This window comes from Schistosoma mansoni (assembly GCF_000237925.1).
Source record: "Schistosoma mansoni, WGS project CABG00000000 data, supercontig 0182, strain Puerto Rico, whole genome shotgun sequence".
NCBI classification, from domain to species: Eukaryota; Metazoa; Platyhelminthes; class Trematoda; order Strigeidida; family Schistosomatidae; genus Schistosoma; species Schistosoma mansoni.
The window spans coordinates 183,618-208,205 of NW_017386066.1; the positions used below are offsets into that span (position 1 = coordinate 183,618).

The window sequence follows — 24,588 nt, forward strand, 5'->3', positions numbered from 1 at the left end:
TAGCCCCCAAATGCCCTGGTATGGCCGAGAGTGAGGAGAGTCCGCTCTCCCTCTCGAAATGCTCTCACATGGCCACACGAATATATAGCCTCTGTCAGGGAAGTCCTACTCACTGACTTCTCATGGCATTACTGTTGTTTACGAAAGTGAGAGGACGAAAAGCGAATGTCCGTCGCTTTAACCGGGTTGGTGGACACGGAGGGTCCACCTAGGGGAGTTGGAAAACCCTGATTCCAAACCAATGGTGCACATGGGCTCCAGTATCCTGAGGGAATGAATGGCGAATGAACCTGCTGTTGATCAACGGCTACCATGGGACTGCATCTCCTCACGATGCTCCACTGCCTTGTGGATCAGACCTTTAGGTCAAAGGCTCGGGGTGTGGCCCCCTGAGGAGAACACCTACTTCCGTTTGAGAACCTGAGCAATATCACACCCCTTACACAAATCAAATGAGATTTGTGATGCGCATATTTATTTGGTGCTTCCTTGTACCAATATTTATGTGTTTAAATAAATAAATAAATACCGGTTGTTTGAATCTTCTCATTGATATTCAAGAGTGCAATTGGTCCATCCCTTATTGGCATTTGTGCACCTTGTGCAAATCGCTTCGATCTTGTCTTAATTCACAAGCATCATGAACAGAGATGTATGCTAGTCACCACCATATATCTGTGCTTATAACTATGCCTTCGTTATCCTCGAAAGTCTGTCTCCTCTTAAGAAAATAACCAAGAATTAGGCCTCACAGTCAAGTCTTAAATGAATAAACAGTTGGTGACCCATTAAATCAACTCTCATCAATCACTTATAGATATTTTGCCATGTTATCTTTCGTGTTTATACTTTGTATATAAGCAATGTCAATTAATGCGAAAAATTTCTATTCATCTGTCTTATGGTCTTATCATTTGGATTATTTCGATCTCATGAGTATCCATTATTCGGTTACATTGTATCACTGCATATTGTCTATCGATTAATACATTCTGTTCTTTCGTTTTAACAATCGAAAATTTGTTTTTCCAGTTATTAAAATTCTTCACTATATCACATTTACACGTAAACATATATTATGCTTATATGATTAGATCAAAGTAACTTACCGGAAACAACTGCATTAGCTAACTCTTGTACAGTAGCCCAAATTGGTGATTCTTTAGCCCATTTCTTAACAGCTAATTCAGATTGTTTTATCGAACTATTATTATTATTAGATGATTGATGATTAGAACAACGTAAAGCAATTGCATCTAGTAAACCAATGATCCCATATGGATCTTCATTTAATTTACCTTCAGAGTTGAAAAGTTGTAAACTAAGTGTATCATTATTAACTAACCATGCAAGTATATGAAAATTAGTCAAACATGTATGAATTTGATCAACTCCAAATTTATGAAGTATACGAGCAAAACTCGGTATATCCTTTACAGAAAAGAAAAGTAAGACGAGGATGAATGAATATTTATTTATAAAGTGTGAAAAAGACATCAAGTAAACCAATAGATAAACATTTCCTAGATATATAATTTCAAATTCGCCTGTAGCTCCTCCGGGGGCTACTGCCGGCCCCAAGCCCGGGTAAAGGAGGAGGGTTGGGCATGGGGTTAGCGAACCTGTCCCGTAGAAAACCAACTCGCTAACCAGATATATAATTTTCCTAGGATACATACGAAATAGTGGTTTACATTGATTTAAAGCATACAACTTTAAATTAATGGTTAACAGTTCACAGATTTAGTTTGCACTTCTACTTTGATTTGATTAGACGAATAGGCTAACTACCAATTTTAAGCAACATTATGCGTTAAAAAGAACACATGACAACGCTCTTCGTCTACGCGTACACGAAAGTAAAGTAGCAATGAGTCAGTGACACAATATCACTGATATCAAAGCACCTACATAAAAGTAAGTACGAATTCCATTAGAATAACACTTAAATTTTAGATTGAGGAAAGTTTAAGATTTCCAGAACTATGGAATTTAAATCAATGGACATTATAATGGATCTGATCAATCAAAAGATATGAAAAAAGCCAACCGAACATGACATTTAACATAAATCCAAGCACAAATGAATATAATTTAAAAGATAGAAAATGGGGATATTATCGGAAAAATTCCATTCCAGAGTTGTTTTTTCTCTTTACTAGAGTTTCTTGTTGGATTTTTTTTATATATATAAGCTGTTTTAATCATAGAGAAAAATAAATAGTTTCGTTCTACCTCTTTATTCAGCTCTCCATTAATCCGTTCAAAATTTAATTTCTACCCGATATTTTCATTTATCAAGCATAGACGTATTTATGTAATCGGAGTTTTAGAGCACATAGGCACAGCATGGAGGCTAGTGATACTACTACTAATGGATTGAGCTTAATCGAATTAAACAACGCTAGGTTAGAGTCTGTAATTCAGTAGTTTAAGCACTAATTTAACGCTTCATATGTCAAAATGCTATTCATACATTTTCTAACGCTCGCTTATGATAACAATACCACTATTATTGGTAGTACTTTCAGTTGGATAGACAGCAGTACATCAGTCGAACGCTGAATAGTGACCAATGCCATGTTTGTCTAGTCCTCTATGTGCTGGTCGGAATCCATCAATCAAGTTGCAATGTAGCCACTAGTCTGAGTGACTGAATATCGCGTGAGCTATGTTTAGATGTTGGGGTAGTTGGATGTGTTCCACAGACAACCGTGCTTGACTCGTTGTACTGGCCACTCTCCACAAAGGTCTATATGTAATCTCCTTAATGAACTACCACTCACTGTAGGATTCGAAACTGGTCATCAAGCTCCCTAGTCTGAGACTGTTACTTTTGAGCAATTCGGGCTAAATGACCTTATTTATTTATTTGAACATATAAATTTTGGTACAAAAGAGCACCAAATATATATGCGCCACACAAATTACTTGATTAGTGTGTACGCTGTGATATTGCACGGGTTCCGGAACTGAAGCAGGTGGTTTTCTTCGACCTAAAGGACTAATCGACAAGACAATAGAGCAACGTAAACGGATGCAGTCCCATGGTAGCCAGTCAGTAGGAGTTCCGTGGAAATAGATGTGTACGCGTGGTCATGTGAGAGCATTTCGAGAGGGAGAATGGACTCTCTCTACCCTCGGGCTGTAACCAGGGCATTCGGGGGCGCTCCATGACCTACACTACTATCACACTAATGACCAGTCAGATTCGCCGAAATATGATTTAATTTTATCGGTGATACAATGAACAATAGTGTTAGGTTATTCAAACACCAGTTTAACCTATTCCAATTTATGAAGCTTTTGTTCAATAAAAATAATCAACTTTAAGAAAGAAACAAATAGTTTATATGAGTACTACAAAAACTAGTATCATGCATGAATGTATTATTATTATTGATATAACTGGATGAAAAGTCGAAATCAAATTCTTTTATGGAGATTTCAGTATTTTTCATAGTTGAAATCATGAGTCAATTGAAGCTAGACCACCATGGAATACCTGGAAGCACTGGACGGCCGTTTCGTCCTATTATGCGACTCCTGACTTCAAGATACATGTCCTGGAGTTCTAGTGGGAAGCAGTGACCAAATTATTTTACTTATTGTGAGACTTGGTTAACATTACTTCCGATTTAATTCAATTTAATAATTACACGATGTAGTATTTGTTTCTGTTTTGCCCGTATGATATTTAATTCTGCATAACATACGATATTCTTGTATTCAATGGACCTGAACTATACTCAGTATGACACGTAGCATGTGACTTGTTATAACCCTAAATATATTTTTCATATATGTGATTTTATTCTAATTCATAATAAAAATGGATGTACGAATCAATATATAAATGAGTGTATTTTCGACTAGGGTCGTCGCGTCGTGTTTTGTAGTTAATAAATCTTCACTTGTACCAATCTTTATGTCCGTACTTTCATGTCAAGCGAATAGTAATGGTCCCTCGTTTTTACAAGTATAACAACAATTAGCGACGACTAGATATAACATTTAGTGACGCCGTCATGACAGACACCCACCAGTCATAACAATTATGATGTCATACATATTGATTAAAATAGTTTACAAGGTCGAAAAGTATGGTACATAGGTATTTTACTGTGATAATAAATATACTTAAGGATTGTTGAAGGATATGTCGAATATTACATATATATACAAGTGTATATGCATATGTATTCTGTAGTAAGTGAAATTAGTAATTAATATATTATTAGTGTTCGAACAATTCTTATTTGCGATCACTATTACTATTAAGAAAGTTTATGGGAATGATTACATTTGGTGATAGTTTTAATCAAGAACTGTGATGTCAACTGTGGGGGCAATGAAAAGCAAACGAACACTGCATCGGACAAGTAGTTTCGTTATGGCCTAGAAACATGTTTAGGAATGACTGAAATAAGAAAAATGACGTCGTGTCTATGTCCGAGTGATATTGTATTCGTCATATGGATCTGATGAATGGAGGATGCTACAGAGGAGTCCAATGCTCCCTAAGAGTTTTCAGTAGTTCTTTAGTTGAAGTCAATCCGTGACGAAAAGGATCTTCAGATGATTAATTTACAGAGTTTGCGGAGACTGAAGAGTTTAGTTTCCATCACTGATTGACCTTAGCTAGATAACCTTTGAAAATCACAAACTAATGGAACTGGTTTGTCCCAGCATGAGACTCTACAGTAGTATGCAACTGTGACCCCATCAGGGATCAAATGCAGAACCATCAGTTTAGACGAAGAACACTTAATCTTTACAACACTGAATCAAGATTTAGTCGTTCACATCACTAATTTCAATCGAATTGCAACTTTGCTAATCCCAATGAGATAACATACCCAGTGGAGCTCAACCATGTATAAAGTACAAGACAGTTACCTAACAATGGAGTCGGAAAGTGGTTATTCAATAAAGTGGACCCTTAGATTGTCATCATTGTTATTGTTACCCACAAAGCGAAAAAGTTTCCAGTTGGATCCACAATTAATTCAAAGATAATCAACGTCTGGTGTACACACACACACCCACACAAGTGCATAAACAAACTAATGACAAATTGAACAACTTATTGGTTATGATTATTCATTACTTGCTAAATTATTACAAAATACCAACAGGATCAATATTCTTGATAAATAGAAACAAAAAAAACACGTTAACTAATCAACCAATAAAATTTCAAGTAAGACATAGCAACGTAACTTAGAAATATATACAAACTATATGAAAAACAGTTTCCTTTAGAGTAACAACAATAATAATAACAGTGGAAAGCATTTTCAGGTATGTTTCTATGTATATATATGTATAGTGTTGTTTTTTCATTGGGAAAGAGAAAGCTTTATCTATTTTTTTTACTAATAAGGTAGACATTTCTAAGAATCAACCATTTCCTTTGATACTAAATCATACAACATAAATTAATTGAATTAAGGCGATGAAAACAAATACAATTACTTAGATGGTTAATTAACAATAATAAAAAAATAGTAATCTGTAATTGAATACCAATAATTGAATTAATTAACCAGACTAATTATTGATCACGCTTTATATATAACAATATATAAATGATGGTCATCTAGATCAAATAAAGTATTGGAGTGAGTTCGAACCCAGGGGTATTATGATTGGAAGTCAAGTTATTTTAACAACTAGAGAATAGTTTAATTAAAGTCTTTTAGTATATATATATATACTAATATAAGAAAACTAAATATGGGATGAGAGAAATATAAGAATATTTGCTTGTTATACATATATAAATATTCTCCTGTAGTAACCAAGACACCATTGGGGACAATCGGATGTATTTCAACAGAAATTTATAGAATGTCTTAGCAAAATCTGAGAACCAAATAGTAAATACTTGATCTGTAAAATTTTAATCAAACTTGATTATCCCTTTGCAAATGTCAACTAATTCTCTCAGGCTCCACTGTTCTTTCATTTCCATACCAATTGCTTTCTTCCTTTCTCGATCTTCTCAATCTTCAGCTACCAGATATTCTATTCCTGACTCACGATATATATACTACTTATATCGATATAAGTAGCACACAACAAACCGCCTCTTTAAGAAACGGTAAATTATAACTGAAGCTTAAATATAACCTGTTTTTGTATGGTATAATGCATATCCTATACACTATTGATGAAAGATATGTATTTACTCTGTTGTATTTGTGAAAATCTAAGTTGATTAACATTTATACTAAGTTCAATAATACATATATAACTATTAGTAGGGATTTATCGATTATAAATTTCACTTTCATCATGTAAGTTAACGCGATGGCGTTTGAAGCGAAAGGTACTGATTTCGAGTCCCAGGGTGAATATCAACTCTGAGATGCAGGTACATCCAGCTGACGAGTCCCAAATAGGACGAAACGCGCGTCAAGCCGGATTCCACTGCCAACCACTAGCCATCACTGCTTACCTAAGTTTGTCTCAATTCTTTTTTTACGGTTTTAACTTACTTTCTTTATAGAAAAAACTAAAAAAGAACATTGAATCTGTTTTTCTAAAATAATTTAATGATAGAAACATTAAAAACAGTGATTAGAGATTGCAACCATATATATATATATATATATATATATATATATAATATGTCAATAAATAGAACTTACTTGAATTTGACCTAAACACTCACGATTCTCAATTGGAAATTGAAAATCAACTGGAAAATCATCAGGAAATTTAGCCATCGTATAAAATGGTTCAATTGGAAAAGCTGTTGGCATATTTGTCAACAGGAACTCAACTGGTAAAGGACGAGCGACACGTGTGACACGATTACCATATTTATCCTTGGTCTAAAGATTTAAGACATTTTAAGAGAGAGAGAAGTATATACGTAAAGGGTCATTGATTTATTCGAAACATCAACAATGTCCATGTATATTTAATGACGAAAATCAATATATATATATATATATATATATAATCATTTTGAAGGTTCTACATCATCAAAGTGTAAATGGTAATACTGCCCTTAAGCAAAGAGTGTGATTATAAATAGCTGGTTGAGATAGTTCTCATATATCTTTATAATGAGTGCCTTTTGCTATATTAGCATAGCACATTTTAAACCTTACAATTAGTACAGAAAATTTATTCGGTCACGTGAGATGACTTATAAGATGGTCAATAACTAGGTTTAACACTTAGGTGGGCTTGAGTCAATCATTCTGTTGTCAACCATTACTCTGACATACTTTACATCATTGCGTTTAGCTATCTATCAGCATTCGGTTCATTGTATCAAACAAGCAAAAGCTCGCACATCAATCATTAAAAGTCTCCTTCGATTACAACAAGTCAATAATTTTTGATAAATTCTCCTATTTGTGGGAAGAAAGCAATGTAGGAAGAAACAGATATATTCCACTTTTTATCGTCTCAGTTTATATATATATATATAACTGCTAGCTCGGCAAATATCACATTTGTCAAACATACGATGGTTAGAGTCGCGCGTGTGGGATCGAGAATGCGCACTGCTGAGGAGTCCCATACTAGAACGAAACAGTTGTCCAGTAATTCCAACTTTTTAATGGTTGTCTAGCTTAGATCGACTGATGAATTCAACCATTAAAACATACGTTTATCATCTTGATACACAGCCGTGACAGATCATATGACTTTGAGAATTTGAAGAGTTTGCACAATAGATTAATAAAACTAAGCTGATAAAACGTTATTTTACAAAAATGAGGGTACATCTATAGTATACCCTCAAAACAATGCCCATGTATAATAATACAATTAACTTAAATCTATTTCTATTCTTCAAAATATTTTTGGAAATCACGTTTTTCAATCGCCTTACAGTTTTACTCCTTTACAAAAACATAGAATTTTGCTGAGATCTCGACTACATCTCATCAACTATTAAGACAGTTAAAAACCAATTAGAAAGTATAAATAGCATATTTTGATCTAAATGAGCGGTTAATGGTTGTTTTTAATTCGGCGTTTAAACACCTGCTCGAAATAACACATTTCTATATCATTTTCATACTTTCAGCTTCATTATCTGTAGTTAACAAACATGATAGAAACATAGTAGATTTTTATCTATGGAACTAAAATTAACTACTCATTTAACAAGTACAAGGTTATGTAATCCAGACTTTATTCAATGTCACTTTGTAATACAACTCGGTTGTCCAAAAATGTAAAAACATATAAAATAAGACTTTAAGAACTAATCACTCAGTTTAAATAAATAAAACTTGAAATTAAACTTATTCAAAATGATAACGAACAAACTAATACTACTACTACTACTAAAATGTGGGTTACTTATATCCACATAAGTAGTATATAACGATGGTCAGGCATTCGATGTATTTTAATAGAAGATCGATAACGAAACACAATTGATATGAAAATGCATGAACAATAATAATCAGAGACGATGGACAGATATTTGCAGAAGGAACGATCAAGACTGGGAAAATTGATTGATAGCTTGCAAATTAACTAGTCACTATATATTTACCCCTAAATGGCCTGGTACGATCGAGAGTGGGGAGAGTCCGCTCTCCCTCTCCAAATGCTCTCACATGGCAACGCGTATATAGCTTATGTCAGGGGAGTCTTACTCAGTGCTTTCTCGTGGCACCAGAGTTGTTTACGAAAGTGAATGTCCGGCGCATTAACTGGGTTGGTGGACACAGCGAGTCCACCTAGGGGAGTTGGAAAACCACAATTACAAAGCAATGGTGCATGTGGGCTCCAGTATTCTGAGGGAACAAATGGCGTACGAATCAATCGTTGGTCACCGGCTACCATGGAACTGCATCTCATCACGATGCTCCACCGGCTTGTGGATGAGATCTTTAGGTCAAAGGCTCCGGGTGTGGTCTCCTAAGAATACCACCTGCTTCAGTTTAGGAACCTGGACAGTATCACAGCCCTCACACAAATCAAATGAGATTTGCGCGGCGCATATATATCTGGTGCCCTCTTTGTACCAATATTTGTGTTTAAATAAAAAATAGAAAACTATTTAGTTTTCATATTTTACTAAGATATTCTGTAATTTTGTGCCGGAATACACTCGATTGTCCCCACTAGTGTTCTTGTTCACGACACTAATATTGATTATTATTATCATCATTATTTTAGCACGTATCAATGCAACTAAGAAAAACAAAATGGATGACAATAAAAAAGTGTTAAAAATCAATTTTCGGAAGTTTATTATAATAAACATATTTAAAGGTCATAGAAACATGTTTGTTTTTTCTTCTTTTTGTTGGTTAGTACATACTTGAAATGGTATGAATTATTTAAACAAAAATATGCATAAAGGGGGGAGGGTCGTTTGTACAGATATATGCATAATATGAAACGTAACAAAATAAAATTAATTCATGTCTAATCAAATCGATAAATGATAAATAAAGTCACAACTCATTGAATTATGAATAAATAATTAGGAATGAGAATAAAAAGGATACAGCAATCATACTGTTTTGTGCTATATGTATATATAATGCAAGTTATAGAGTTAGAAAACTCTATGTTCAGTTGTTATATCTTATGATTCAGCTTGAATTAAGCTATATGATACTTACTTACTTACGCCTGTTACGTCTCGTCAAGGAGCATAGACCACTCACCAGCATTCTCCATCCAACTTTGTTCTGAGCCTTCCTTTCCAGTTCTTTCCAGTTAACATTCATCATTTTCATATTTGCTTCTATTTCCATATGTAATGTGTTCTTTGACCTTCCTGTTTTCCAGTTTCTTTCCGGATTACAAGTTAGGGATTGCCTTGTAATGCACATTGGTGATTTCCTTAATGTATGTCCTATCCATTTCCAACCACTTTTCCTAACTTTCTCTTCACCTGGAAGCTGGTTTGTCCCCTCCCATAAAACGCTGTTGCTGATAGTATCCAGCCAATGGATGTTGAGTATTTTGCGTAGACAACTGTTTATAAATACTTTGAACTTAGTTGACAGTTTTTTGAGTTCCATATGTTCTTCAATTGTAGAAATGCTGCCCTTGCTTTGCCAATCCTATATATCATATTTCATTAAAATCATGAACCGATCTATATTATGTGGTATGGGCTGCTTATATCGACATAAGTAGTATACAATGTGAGTAAGGAATAGAGTATCTGACATCAGAACATTGAGAAGATCAAGAAGAGAAATAAAAAGCAATTGGTGTGGAAATCCAGGAGCAATGAAGCCTGAGACAGTTAAAGGACATTTAGAAAATAGAATATGGTTTTTGTATTTTATTAAGCAACGTTGTAATTTGTGCTTAATACATAGTTGGTTGTCCTCACCTGTGTTCTGTTCACTAAAATTAGACTATTATTGAAAACCAAGAAACAATAGACAATCATTTCATTATGTTATAGGACTACTGAGAAGTGAGTATATATCATTCCATACACTGGATTCAAACCCAGTTCACGATTTCACTGGAATTAAACAATCTCCAAAACTCAAAAAAAAATTGAAAATTACATCATAATTATTCACTAAAGTAAAATGATTTACAGTTCATTTCAATAAGAATGATTACAATAGTAAAATCAATAGAACCATCATATCTATGAAATTCCATAGAAAGTAGATGAGAGTACAGAAACAAAAAGGTGATATTTAATTAGATAAGTTAAATGAGTACACTTGTATTAATATATAAGTAAACAAGAACAGGAATCGTGAAAAAAATACACCAAAAAATTAATAAAATAACAGTAATATATTAGTTATTGTTAGTAGTATTAGATAAAAAACAAAAAAATCACCTACAAATTATAAAGAAAAAGAGAAATACTTTGATGTGTGGCCGAGAATGATTGGTTGTTTTTCTGAGTCAGACATGCAGATAGTGTGACAGGTGTTATATATGTTATATATCCCCCTAATATTATTATTATGGACTGACTGTTCTTGTTGTTGAATTGTGTCAAATTTTGGTGTGGAAATATATTGACGTTCTAGTTAGGCTAATCACTTGTTATTGATCTATGTTGTGTTGAAGAAATTAACTAATGGATGTAAAGAAGTTAAGTTTATTTTGAACTACAAGGCAATTTACCTGTATTTTAAAAAATTCATTCTGAAATTTATCATACTTAATTTAACTACTGAGTATTAGTAAGTAGTAAGATTTTTCAACTGACATTATTGGACAAAACGTGACTACTGTAATAGTCATAGACGATCAAGACATATGAAACCAGATTAAAAGAATGGATTCTTTTCCTTTTACATACTTACCAAGACCAATTAATAAAGATAACGGAAGAAACTTCAGAGCACGCGAGGAAATATATATATATATAATAATCAAGGAAAGAAAATGATTAGATCAACAGATTTATAGAACTGAAAGAGGTTTCACTGATTAGACACAACGGTAATAATTTCAGCTTTTGTACTATGACTAACCAGAAGTTTAATAATGCTTATTTCCCTTTTCAGTATTTGTAAACGATACGAAACAAACTACTCGGTTTAAATACTCAATTCAAGGTGATCTCTGATAACAAGTTTAAATTCACCCAACAAGATAATTCGTCTATAAAAAGATAGAATTAGCAAGAAATTCCCCATAGCACGCAGAATTTTACCTGACGAATATATATATTAACCCATCATTTGTACAATATCCTATGATAACTATTGGTGCGAATAATATACTTTAGTAAAGTTGAATGAAGTTTGGATAGTAGTGGAATCCACGATACGCATTTCGTTCAACTTAGGACTAGTCAGCTGGATATATATACTAAATTCAAGTGTTAGTGTTTACACTAAAACTTGAATCCCGGTACTTTTCCCTTCAAATACTAACTAACGATAAGAAAAAATTACATGAGCCCCTAAAGACAAAGTTAGAGTCATTTTCTTTTCATTCGGTGAAAATAAAATTAAACGAAAAACACATACCGCATAAAACACTTCCGGAACGAATTGTTCTTTGGTAGTTTCTTTTACATAACCTAATTCAGGTGCATCATACGTTGGCACAATAATATTATCTTTCACTAACGCCATAGCTTGATTACTAACTTGATAAGCTTCAAAATGTATATGATTCGATGCATCACCAGTGACAACAACCGTGGTAAATTTGGAACCAAAACATCCATCAGGACTTAGACGACAAATATTTGGATGAAGATTTTGTAGATGAGCAGCAGTGATACATTCTTCAGCACTTAAAAAGAAAGTGTCCTGTCGAATCAAATATAGGAAGAAGAGAAAAGAAATAATTCTATATCATATATGGGGAAAGGAGAAACAAGTAACAAAAGAATACAATTGAACAATGTGAGGAAAAAAATCACTGATTAAGGTTCAGTTTTGGAATAGTCAAAGTGTAATCTATTAGATATTTTGTGAGTAAAAGTATTCCTTCAGATATGAATCACTACTGAATAAAGGTATTTCAATGATAAACAACACAGCTATTGAAAAGTTAAGTGTTCGTACCCCAGACCGAAGGATCTGGCTTTCACCTTCAGTAGAGTAACACACTATCCTGTCTCATGGTCATTTCTTGTTGTTAATCGGTTCAACATATGTCACTTCCTTCTTACTCTTATCGTCAACATAAATTTTATTAAAACCAGTAAACTGATATCGTTATTCAATCATAATAGTTATCAAAGAGACGTTTTAAATTATGATATTAAAATTGAAATACTGCAACACGCCTAACTTAACAAATATGTTAAGAAGGTTATACAGTAAAACGCAGAAATATCGAAAAACAAGAAAAAACTCTAATGCTATGCGGCACTGGTACAGCCTAGAGTGAGGAAAGTTAGATCATCCTCTCCAAATGCTCTCACATGACCACACGAATACAGCCATTTCCACGGAAGTCCTACTCACTACCTTCTCGTCGCGGGTCTGTTGTTTACAATATTGAGAGGACCAAAAGAGAATATTCGGAACTTTAAATGGGTTGGTGGACACACAAGGTCCACCTAGAGGAGTTGGAATACTCTGATTCCAAACTAATAGTGTACATGAGCTCCAGGATCCTGAGGGAATAAATGACGAATGAACCAACAGATGGTCACCAGCTACCATGGGACTGCATCCTCTTACGTTGCTCCAGTGACTTGAGGATGAGACCCTTAGGTTGAAGGCTCCGTGTGTGTGGCTCCCTAAGAAAACCATCTGCTTCGGTTTCAGAACTCGGGCAATATCACAACCTACACATAAATAAAGTGATTTTTGTGACGCATATATATTTGGTGCTTTCTTGTATCAATGTTTATGTGTTTAAATAAGTAAATTAGAATATTTTACAAAACTATAGATAGATATCACTAGTAAATAAAGGAATTTCTAGCATAAACTATAATATACACATTTTAATAGTAAGAAATTTATTATAGAAATAAATTTTCTCGTTTCTTCGTCATTATCTTAAACAGTGGGATTTTTCTTTTTTTCATTGTTTGATGATAGAACATATTGTGGTGTGGTCTACTTATATCCATATAAGTAGTATATGGTGTTGGTCAGACATAGAATGTATTTTCGCAGAAGACCGATGAGGAAAGAACTGAAACAAAGCGCAATCGGTAGGAAAATGCACGAACAATGGAATTAGAGAAGAAACAGTGAAGATTGAGACAATTGGTTGTTATTTTGCAAATTGACTGTTCACTGTATGGTTATCAGAATTTAGTGAGATAGTCTGTAATTTGTGCTTAAATACATTCGATTGTCCCCACCTTGTTTTTGTTCACTACAATAGAACAATGTCGGAGTAACTGCATGAGTAGTTCCAAATTAGACAGTTTCAATATTAACCACGTATAACTAAATATATTATTAAAATATTCTTACAAAGTAAAACTGTTTACCAATAAAGTTATAAGAAAAACACAAACTACTTACAACAGTACCACGAAAATGTTTGACAACACCATTACCATTTGAGTTTTGAGCAACTAAATCAGTAAATATCCATCCAACTGGTTGCAGACCAATTCGTTGAGCAACTTCCATAACATGTTTTGGTAAAACACTATCCAGGGGACCGATTAATTTAACTGATTTCGGTGTGGATTCCTAAAAGCGATAATAACAAATTAAGATAAATGTATTTTAAATAATTGGTAGACCTATAATAATAAAGGAGCAAACATGAATAAAATTAGTGTATGATGGTGAAATAATAATAATAATAATAATAATAATAATAATAATAGGAGCAGTTCAGTTAGGAACAATACAAACAGTATGGATCCTTTCAGTTGTAGAAGCTAATCTCATTTATATGAAGTTACAGAAGGACCGCCACTTGCTTCTATTCTTAGTCATATTTGACAAAGTCTCGAACCACTGAGTTGATCTATCTCTAGAACTATAACCATGGAGTCATGAGGGATCAATAGAAACAAGTCTTGTGCAAACTTCTTTCAGGTTAATGACACCATGTCACACATGTAGTTAGATTTAGCACAGACAAATGATTGAACACTCAGTCATACTCATAATCGGCTCAATGGAAAAAGGGATAACATTTCATGTATGATATGTGGTGATAACCAAATCGACGTCATTCAATAAACAATCATACGTTTGTATCCAAGATGTGTAGCTATCATCAAGATTATAACGAGGATATTCACGTAGCAGAGAGCATTTTAAACCTAGGAACATATGACGACATGAAAGTTAAATAACTATATGAACGAATTTTGATTATCAAAATGAAAAGAATACGCTAACGGATAGACGACATGCAATGACAAAGCGTGACTAAATGATAGCTGGTCAAAAGAGTATTATATTAACATAAGTCCCTGTATGATTTGAAATTAATGATAAGACCATATATACCATATCATATCATATATACCAGATATAATGAATAGCTAAATGAATAAATCTATATTTGATCAATGAATAGAAATGAAAAACAGCCCTATCTAAAATTGTCTTATCAGTGCGTAGTAAGACAGCGCAATAATTCTTAGAGCCCAAAGTAGAAACAAAAACAGAATATCACTTGGATAATAAATTTGGGAGAGAGAAAAAAACTTTATCTTTTTTACTTGAGCTGGTTCATAAATCACAGCTACAACTGCTTTTATTGCTAACGGAGGTGAACCTGGTGCATTGAAATGATCATATCGGCCAAGCATAATACCAATACGTTGACAACTAGTTTGTCGCCAATAATCTAAAAATGTATTCATCAATTGTGGATTTTCAAATTGTACAAAATCTACATGACGATATGGTTGAATTTCTAAAGTTACTGGATTCGGTTGACATTTAGTACAAATTCCATTAGGCCATGGAGGATGATCACGACAACCGGGACGAATATGACAACTTAAATTTTCTAAGAATGAAAATTTTCCTCTGCAAATAAAACGATTAATGAAAATAAATGTGTTGCTTGGAAAACACAATTAAATAAAAAAAATTTACTACTTCTTAAATAGTAAACAACTAGTTTAATTGAAAACCATGCGCTGAAAAATAGTTATACACCTGATCTCAAATGCCCTGATACGGTCGAGGGTGAGGAAAGTCCGCTCTTCGTCACGTGGCCACGTGTATATAGCCACTTCCAAGGAAATCCTACTCACTACCTTCTCGTCGCGGGTCTGTTGTTTACAATATTGAGAGGACCAAAAGAGAATATTCGGAACTTTAAATGGGTTGGTGGACACACAAGGTCCACCTAGAGGAGTTGGAATACTCTGATTCCAAACTAACAGTGTACATGAGCTCCAGGATCCTGAGGGAATAAATGACGAATGAACCAACAGATGGTCACCAGCTACCATGGGACTGCATCCTCTTACGTTGCTCCAGTGACTTGAGGATGAGACCCTTAGGTTGAAGGCTCCGTGTATGTGGCTCCCTAAGAAAACCACCTGCTTCGGTTTAGCCACCCAAGCAGTATACTAGCCCTCACACAAATCAATGATAACTACTACTAGCCTCATAGTTATTGTGTGACGCATTCGCATTTGGTGCCCCTCTGTACAAATATTCATGTGTCCAAATATATAAGTAAAATAGCTATACGTCCTGATACTGTAATCAAATTTATTAAAGAATTTGTGTAATAGTAATCTGTGTGTAAACAGATGAAACAAACTTAAGTTCTTATAATAAATATGTTTCATAGGTATCTTTATTATTATTTATTTATTTAAACACACAAATATTGGTACAAAGAAGCACCAGATAAATATGCGCCGCACAAATCTCATTTGATTTGTGTGAGGGCTGTGATACTGTCCAAGTGCCCAGACTGAAGCAGGTGGTTTTCTTAGGGGGCCACACCCCGAGCCTTTGACCTAAAGGTCTAATCCACAAGGCAGTGGAGCATCGTGAGGAGATGCAGTCCCATGGTAGCCGGTGACCAACAATAGGTTCATACGCCATTCGTTCCATCAGGATCCTGGATATGAGATTCAACATTTAAGTAGATGTGATTGATCTTACTTTAACATTATAACAATGTTTTAAGGTAGAAACATTCAAACGTCCGTTGACATTATCTACGAGAATTATTTAATTTACACTGGTAATCAATTTCTTTAAAGGTATACCTTCAACACTTTATTCACATACACGTCGACAATTATCCTTGAATATATTTACGAAATATATAAGACCAGAAAATATGACTAAATACAATACTATTGTATTAAAATATATAATGATAGAGCTCCACAGAGAGGATACATATATAATTCCCTTCAGTAAATAAACTAAAAAATGTATTTATATATGGGAAGGTGTGACATCTGTCAACTTTCTTTTAAAAATCACGAATTAAACAGTGGAATATTGAAGAATTGTGATTACTTTAAGTAATATTATCCCACTTACTCCATTAACACTGACTGTCAGTGATTTCAATATCGTTCTAACTTTTCATTTATTTATTAACCCAAATAACATAAAATGCAGTAATACACATTTAGGTCGGGGTAACAGATTGACATGAACATCTGTTGATGACTAAGTTACTTTATGTGACACTTATCTTGAACATTTAATCAGTCCTTATGAGTTGGTGTCCGACGAAATTTCAGTGCAAATTGAGAAAGTTCAGTTGTGTTATAATTTATCTTTATTACAACCCAGCTATTCTGATTGTTTAGTATTCTTGAATACCAATTCACTCGACAAGTCCCCAAACCAGAACATGGTTGAACAGAAAAGAAATTATGTCCCGAAAAACAAGGGTAGATGGAAGTAAGAAGCACGATAAGAAAAACGTTAGTATATTTATAGTATTTTACATGAGAAGATACTAGAGCCTTCTCCAAGTATCGACTAGCGCTGAATGAATAAGAATTAGCCAGTCAGTGTGAACCAACGCAATCGTGCATGAAACATGCTTCAATCCAATCTATGTCCCACTAACAAGTTGGTTCTCGGTAACTTACGTTACTTGTAGTGTAGGTAAGATGTTTGTCTACCAACCAAAAAAACGAGTATACTGCCCAGCAGTTCTGTGTCATCGTTATGAAATATAGACCCTAAAAACAGAGGACATTCATAAGTCACTAATATTTTGCGTAAGTTGGGACCGTCGAGTGAGCGGTGCAGAAGTTAAATGCTAAGTAATAAACAGAGATAATAAATCAACAACGGAGACGGCTAGAACATGTATTACGTATCACCGAATTCGAGCTACTTTGGACGCGCTTTTTTGGTGTAGTAGTTTGGAAGAAAGTGGAAGATCAAAACAAAATGTGGCATCAGCCTATGAAGATACTGACTGTCGGATTAAGTCGTGTTGGCAGATGGAGACTACCTGGTTGTGGTCTATAAGATCATCGTAACCAGTAGTTGGAGATGTCAGGTGATATGACTCAATATCGATCATAACGGCATATATGTATTCAATCATTATCTTTTCTTAAATCTTGGGTCCTAAAATGATCTTATACTCTTTGTGACAAGAATTTATTCTTTTTTGTTGAATCATATTGTCTATGTTCATTTTTTTCTAATAACCCTGATACTGTTACTACTTCTATTAAATCCTACATTCTTCTTGATAATTTCATCTGGGTGTGCTCATCTGATGCAGAAAATCGAGCAGATGTACATATGTGCCAGGGCCCTATGTTGCTTGTGACTGATTGATAGAGTAGAGTATCCGACTTAAGTGATGTTTGGCTGCGACTGTAACTAATCAACTACTAACACTGACTAGGTCAAAAAGGAAATGGTGACAAAAAGTACACAAAATAACAAATTCCGAGAGATATTTCCGAATGCTTTAAGATGAGATAAAAAAGTGAGATCACACTGCAGCCCAGTATGATTCCTGTTCAACGTAAGACTCATTCTATGTTAACGTGATATTTATTAACTATGATACTCTTTGTATTAATTTGGTTTTAACATTATATAGTATGATAAGCAGTAAGAGCTTTATGCGGCGATTTTGTGTAATACTTTCGTAATATTTTTTACTGCCTCGAATTCGGTTGTATGTGATATTTGTTGTTCGATCACCAAATGTGAGCAAAATCGATATTTAAAGGTGTATTTAGTTGAAGAGAGTGCTACGTTCTTAGACGGTGAACGAGATCTCTTACTGTCATCAGTCTTTAATACAAGCATTATTTCCTTCAGACTTATAACAGAATGAATCTTAATGATAGCATCAACCCCGTTTCCTGAATATTATAATACTATCTTAATTATCCATTGTCACTGAAATATTTATTTTTTTATTATGGTACGTCACAAAATGGATTTGCAACAAGTTACCTGGTATTATTTGATTTAAAGCTACGTTATCTAGCTCTTGTATGATCGAATGATATTAATATCAATGACATACACATATCTTATTTCCTTCATATATATCTCATTGATTAATCCTGTTAATAACAACGTAGTTGAATACGAAAGTATTTGAAGAATGTATATTTCAAAGGTTCAATAGTGTAGACAAACGATAAGAGACAAGAAGAAATGTATGTGAAGTAGAGTGATAGAAACAGACAACTTAATTTCACCAAGCATGATTCAATATTTACAGTTAGACAGAAAAGCCAAGCTAAAGACATGTGACAAAGGGACCATGTGATAATCACAGACAAACACACACATACCCATACAGAAACAATAAAAGTTACAAGCAATTTTGCAGAAGAATTAACTTACTTGCTCTGTCCACCAGTTAATTTACGTAGATATGCATGAAATGACATAAATTTCACTGGAGGATCTAAATGTTCCAAATAGGCTGAATCAAAAGGCTGCAAATTATAAGGAGAAAAAAATCACACTGTCATGTAGCTACATGGATATTATTCCTAATGGTGACACAATGATCAGTAGCGATCAGCCGCATACATTAAATCAATTATAAATCATGAACGAATGTAGCATGAGATGATGATAAACGTACGCTTATTGAACGGATTGTACATTGATGACTATCTCTGCCTTGTATTGGATCATATTTGTTTATTTATTTAAACACATACATATTGGTACAAAGGGCACCAGATACAATATGCGCCACACCTTTGGATCACACAGATCAATATGGATAGACTTTTTTATATGACTTGAATTTTAAATAACAATATGATATCAGTAAATTATTGGATCTATCAGCTGAAACTTTTGATATCTGAAAGTTATTCTACGATTATTATAAAAGGTTATTAACGCTGTGAACGTTGTTGTTATAAGGCTACTAAATAATTATCGCTTACTGCACATCTAGATTATGGTTGATAGTGGCTGACCTCCAAGTACTGTATTACTGGAAGCACAAAAATGATAGATGGTAATACAGTTATTCTACATCAGTGATAGAAAAATTCATCCCATTTGTCACGGACAAATTTATCAGCAAAATTTAAATGTTTATCTTAGTCATACAAATAGGCGACAAGTGTGATCTTATGGGGAAGAAAGCTCAATTACTAACTCTCTGTAGCTTTTATATATACGAGAAGGTACTTTTAAGTAAAACTGAGATTGAAGTGTTTAACTGAAACTTATTCAACCTGTACACAACCTTTATTGTTTAACATGGAAGATAGTCTGATAGCCACTTGTAATGGAAAATTATTATTGGTCATGAGACCAAAGATGTCAAAATAGAACAGTATTTGTGTCACAAATTCACTTAAATTAGGCTGTCAATAATAGTATCACTGATAACTTTTACAATAAAATTCAATTTCTATCAAAACAATATTATTTATTTTTAATCTACTTATTTATTGGTCAATTAACGTGATACTGTCAATCGGCATGTATCTGTACAAATGTCATAAATTTTAATCATGACGCAAACTAGTGGTTGTAGCACCATCATCACTAATCGTACATACATATTTATTTGACATTGAAAGCTAAAGTAAGTATACAGCTTCAAATACAATATTTTAAAAGTGTATGGATGGTGTACGTTATCCTAGCGTTTCTAACCTTACTTAGTCAGTTAAAAACACTGCAGAACCTGTAATACAGGTGTATCAGCTCAGGTTACATCACGTTAGCACAACTAGATGAAAGTACCAAGATAAATAACAATTTACCAGAGATACACAAAGAAAAGCACTAGGGTTTGAAGATATATATCAAAAAGAATGAATGAATTCGCAGAACACGTATCAAAAACTAAAATTCAAGATCTAAGGGAGGACAGCTAATGAACAAACATGCACCATTGTGAAAGATTTCGAGAAACGACATTCAATGTCTTCAACAGCTGGTTATGATAATCCTATGGAGTGTAACTAAAAAGTAGACTTTTTCCACTTGACAAAGCTCTTCTATAATGGCGAAAAATCCCAGCGTCCATTTGGATACACTTTAAACTACACCTCCTAATCTTTGCTTTTTAACTCTAGCTAGTCTCAAAAACAAATCATAAAAAGGTTTATTAAATGAAACCAAAGATTTAGACAAGCAGAAATGGTGTGCATATGTATATATTATACAGTGTAAAAATGGACACACTGAAAGAGTATTGAAACAATCAGGACAAGGTGCATTAAGTTATGATGAAAATGAATTATGACTACAGTGGGAAACCTTAATGTGGAAGAGATTCGAATTTTTACGGAAACTAAGTGGTGAAACAGACAGTAAGTAAAAATTAAACTGAAATTTATGACCAAAACGTCACTTAAATCTCTGCTACTGACAAGTCCATCTTAGTTAGGATCTATCATGAGCAACAAATGTATTAACTAGTTTAAATAAATATCATTTAATTCAGCTCTAGGATCAGAAAACGAATAAAAATCTCAACTGATAATTGAGAATTAAAATTAAATTACCTCAAGGGGGACACAGTGGATACATTGCCCAGATAAGGGATGGTGACATCTAAAAGACAAATGAAAAAGTGTCTAAACAGTAACTTGGTAAATGGAAAAAAGCTAAACATCCTGTGGAAAGACGTTTACAATGTTTCAGGAGTTTAATGCTTACTACAAACACAACCTATACTAGCACCTGCAACTTTTAAACAGCGTTTTGTCAATATTGTGGTTTAGTCGTTCTTTACTAATAAATCATATGATAGGTGATATAAATGGACGAAACTTATTTTGACTATGTTCTTTCTACACTTTATAGTTCTTTCTTAATGGTGACCTTTTTCCTTTTGCCACTTCATAATATTGTTACTCAGCCCCACACAGAACCTTTTGAACCACGTCCCACCCGCTGGGGTTTGACCGACTGAGTAGTATTATAAACCCTTGGGCTTAGAGTGTGGTTCGTGCCCAAATACCTGGTGAATGAGTTAATTATGGTCCTGATCCATTATTTTATATAAAGCATCTTTTTCTATCGAGTAAATAAGATTCTTATTTCACATGGAAAAACGGAGAATAGGATATCGAGCAAAAAAACAACTCTTACAATTGTTCATTTCTTTTACGGTGAATACGACCATCCATTTTAGCCATTTCTTGGTCGACTCTATCTTCTACTGGAGGTCCACAAGTAGACCGATTATTAGAATTAATTTGAGAGCTAGAATCATTTTGCTATAATAATGAATTCAGTGTAAAATTCAAGTTAATATTTTAAATTTCCACAAATGAAAACTTATGATTAAAATAAACTTGAAAACTGTCCTACTAAATAATCATTAAATTTCTTTACACTGACCAGAATATATTGTTGATCAAGCATTTATATATAACAGGATTCACGACACTTTAAAAGGTAGTTATTACTCTACAATGAATTGACTTTAGTAGTAGCTCCTGGATAATTTATTTGGGAATCAGATGTCTAAGACAGACAGGAGTAATTATGTAACATGGTAAATGTTGTTTGTTGGTTATAGAATCTGAATCATGTGATATTGTAAATTTTGATCACACATTAGGTTATTGATTGGTTAATGTCAAGTGCTACTTAGCCTCATTTACCTAAACTGGATTATTGATCATTGTACACTAAGAACGTATAGAAACTAGAGTATTTAGACATAGTTTTGACCTCTGTTTCTTGAATAATAAATCTTTAACTGTCTTATTTATCTTCTTCGTTGCATAGAGCCATATGACTTTGTTGTTCAGCTGTGAAACAGAATTCATGAGAAACTTATAAAAATGACTAGTAATCAGATTTATTCACATCGCAATTACAGTGGCCGCACTTTAAACATACACCAGATCCTTGAACGTGTTTGATGTTCAACTGCTGGAAAGTCTAGCGGGCTCGCATCTGAGCTGCTATATAAATGCTGATGAAATATAAATTATGTTCACTAGCGTAGGTGTGCAACATGTAGCACTTAACACCCATGTGGTTAAACCATAAGATGGGGTGACAATGTGAACTGTAACAAAAAATTTTACCGCACGTTACCTAGGAGCTGTGAAAAAATTTTAATAAGCGATGTGCAATAAGACTAATTTTCCTGAATATACATACGTTGTAAAGAAACACCGTGAAATAACAGGTGAACTGGTGTACATACGGGTGGATTTGAGTGGTTAATAAACTACTATACCTACACATATCCGTCTCAAAAAATTTAACACTGATATGAGTCCCTCCAGTGAGCATTAAGAAATACTCTGTGATGGAGTACTGTGACAATAAACGTAAATCACTGAATTTGTACAAATAATCTGAAACCACTGGCACAATTTACTTGATATTTATCAGCAGCTGTTTCGCTACCACCTTTGACGCGATCCAAAAGAAAAAGTAGGTCCCCGTGTCTAAAACGTAAATAAGTGTCAATGATAACAACCAGTACTTTAAACATAATTTTGTTAGACGTGTATTCAGACTGGCATTTAGACGTTCAGACAGACTATGAGATCGCGAAAGGCACCAACTATCACTTCGGGCAATGTCGAATTTTTCACACACTAAGGTCAAAAGTTTATCATAGCTATCAGTTTCCGGCAATTCTATCCGTTTTATTCCGTTTGGAGATTGTACACGAATAATCATCTAGATTGATTTGCCGCGCTAATTTATGACTCATTATAAGCACAGATTCATAATTTTTGCAAAACGTTATATTCGGGTTATCTCACATACCTTTTTTCAATTGCTGTGAAAAACCTCTGAAACCCAATGTTTAAAAAGGCAATAGTATTTTCCCCGCTGAATAAGTTGTTATTGTTGTCGTGTATTACGTATTAAGACGAGTGTCTACACTTTAAATGAATTTATTTCAGTTAAAGTATCCTTATGGAGTATCGCTTTTGTTTCCAAAGTAGTTTATCGTCAGTACTTTTGAGTACTTTGTTACGATCGTATTTGTTAGTACTTATGGTTCTAACAATTTACAGTTTTCAACTTTTTTGGTCATAAACCACTTTCGTCTCTAAGTGTTATTGCATCTAGTTTCTTCTTGAAACCTACGTTTAATGGCTGGACATTGCGAAAAAAGCAACTATCAACGCCCAGGCTGTTGATATCCCGTCGTAAGCGGTACAGTGCGATGAGTGCATGAATTTAACTCCTTCGGCTTTCAAACGGTTTAGTTAAAATGGTTGTGTGTGGTTTTGTCAGCAGTACTTTTCGGAGGCAAACAGCTTGCTAAACGAGGTCATCTAGATGGTAAATGCTGCAAAAAAGTGCATTGACAAACGAGGTCGGGATACATCGGACAGTACTCGTTCTGTCGACACACAAATTGATCTGAAGCCACCTCAAGTGAGATCTAAAAGAACTGTCCCACATCCTTCAAAGAAGAAAAGATCAACTTCAATGAATTATGTCCTAAGTAAAATTCAAGAAAATGAAGTTTCCCCCATCCTCCACATGGTATTCGGCAGGGAAAGCTAAAGAATCCCAGTCACAAGCCAAGATCTGCTTCCAGTAAGAAACTCGACCTGACTTTCGAAATCGTCGATAACATTCTACAATCCCACAGTGTGTTCGATGCCACTGTGGTCGCTACTCCAACGAGAGTTGATGAATGCCTACTTGCTGTGAAAAAGAAACGACATAAAGGTATAAAAAAGTGCAACACCTCAAAATTAGTCGAGAAACTAAAGACTGGTCACAGTGACAGATCAGTTGTCTTTCATGGAATCAAGGAGAGTGAAAG

General features: G+C 34.0%; 1 protein-coding gene across 2 annotated transcripts in view; it reads right to left on the reverse strand.

Moving 5' to 3' along the window:
- Positions 1-23,480, reverse strand: part of Smp_039180.1 (nuclear protein localization, putative) — a gene marked incomplete at both ends in the record, with an annotated part of 28,551 nt that extends 5,071 nt beyond the window's left edge. The window contains 11 exons of one of the 2 annotated variants that reach the window (XM_018794932.1): positions 1,110-1,431; positions 6,657-6,842; positions 11,958-12,245; positions 13,232-13,234; positions 13,932-14,102; positions 15,092-15,404; positions 19,194-19,288; positions 21,335-21,383; positions 21,924-22,051; positions 23,173-23,242; positions 23,281-23,480. In XM_018794932.1, the coding sequence (XP_018647010.1) occupies positions 1,110-1,431; positions 6,657-6,842; positions 11,958-12,245; positions 13,232-13,234; positions 13,932-14,102; positions 15,092-15,404; positions 19,194-19,288; positions 21,335-21,383; positions 21,924-22,051; positions 23,173-23,242; positions 23,281-23,480 (1,825 nt within the window). Of the gene's footprint in view, positions 1-1,109; positions 1,432-6,656; positions 6,843-11,957; positions 12,246-13,231; positions 13,235-13,928; positions 14,103-15,091; positions 15,405-19,193; positions 19,289-21,334; positions 21,384-21,923; positions 22,052-23,172; positions 23,243-23,280 lie in introns of both variants that reach the window. The other variant, XM_018794943.1, reaches the window with a different exon arrangement.
- Positions 23,481-24,588: the final 1,108 nt, after the last annotated feature.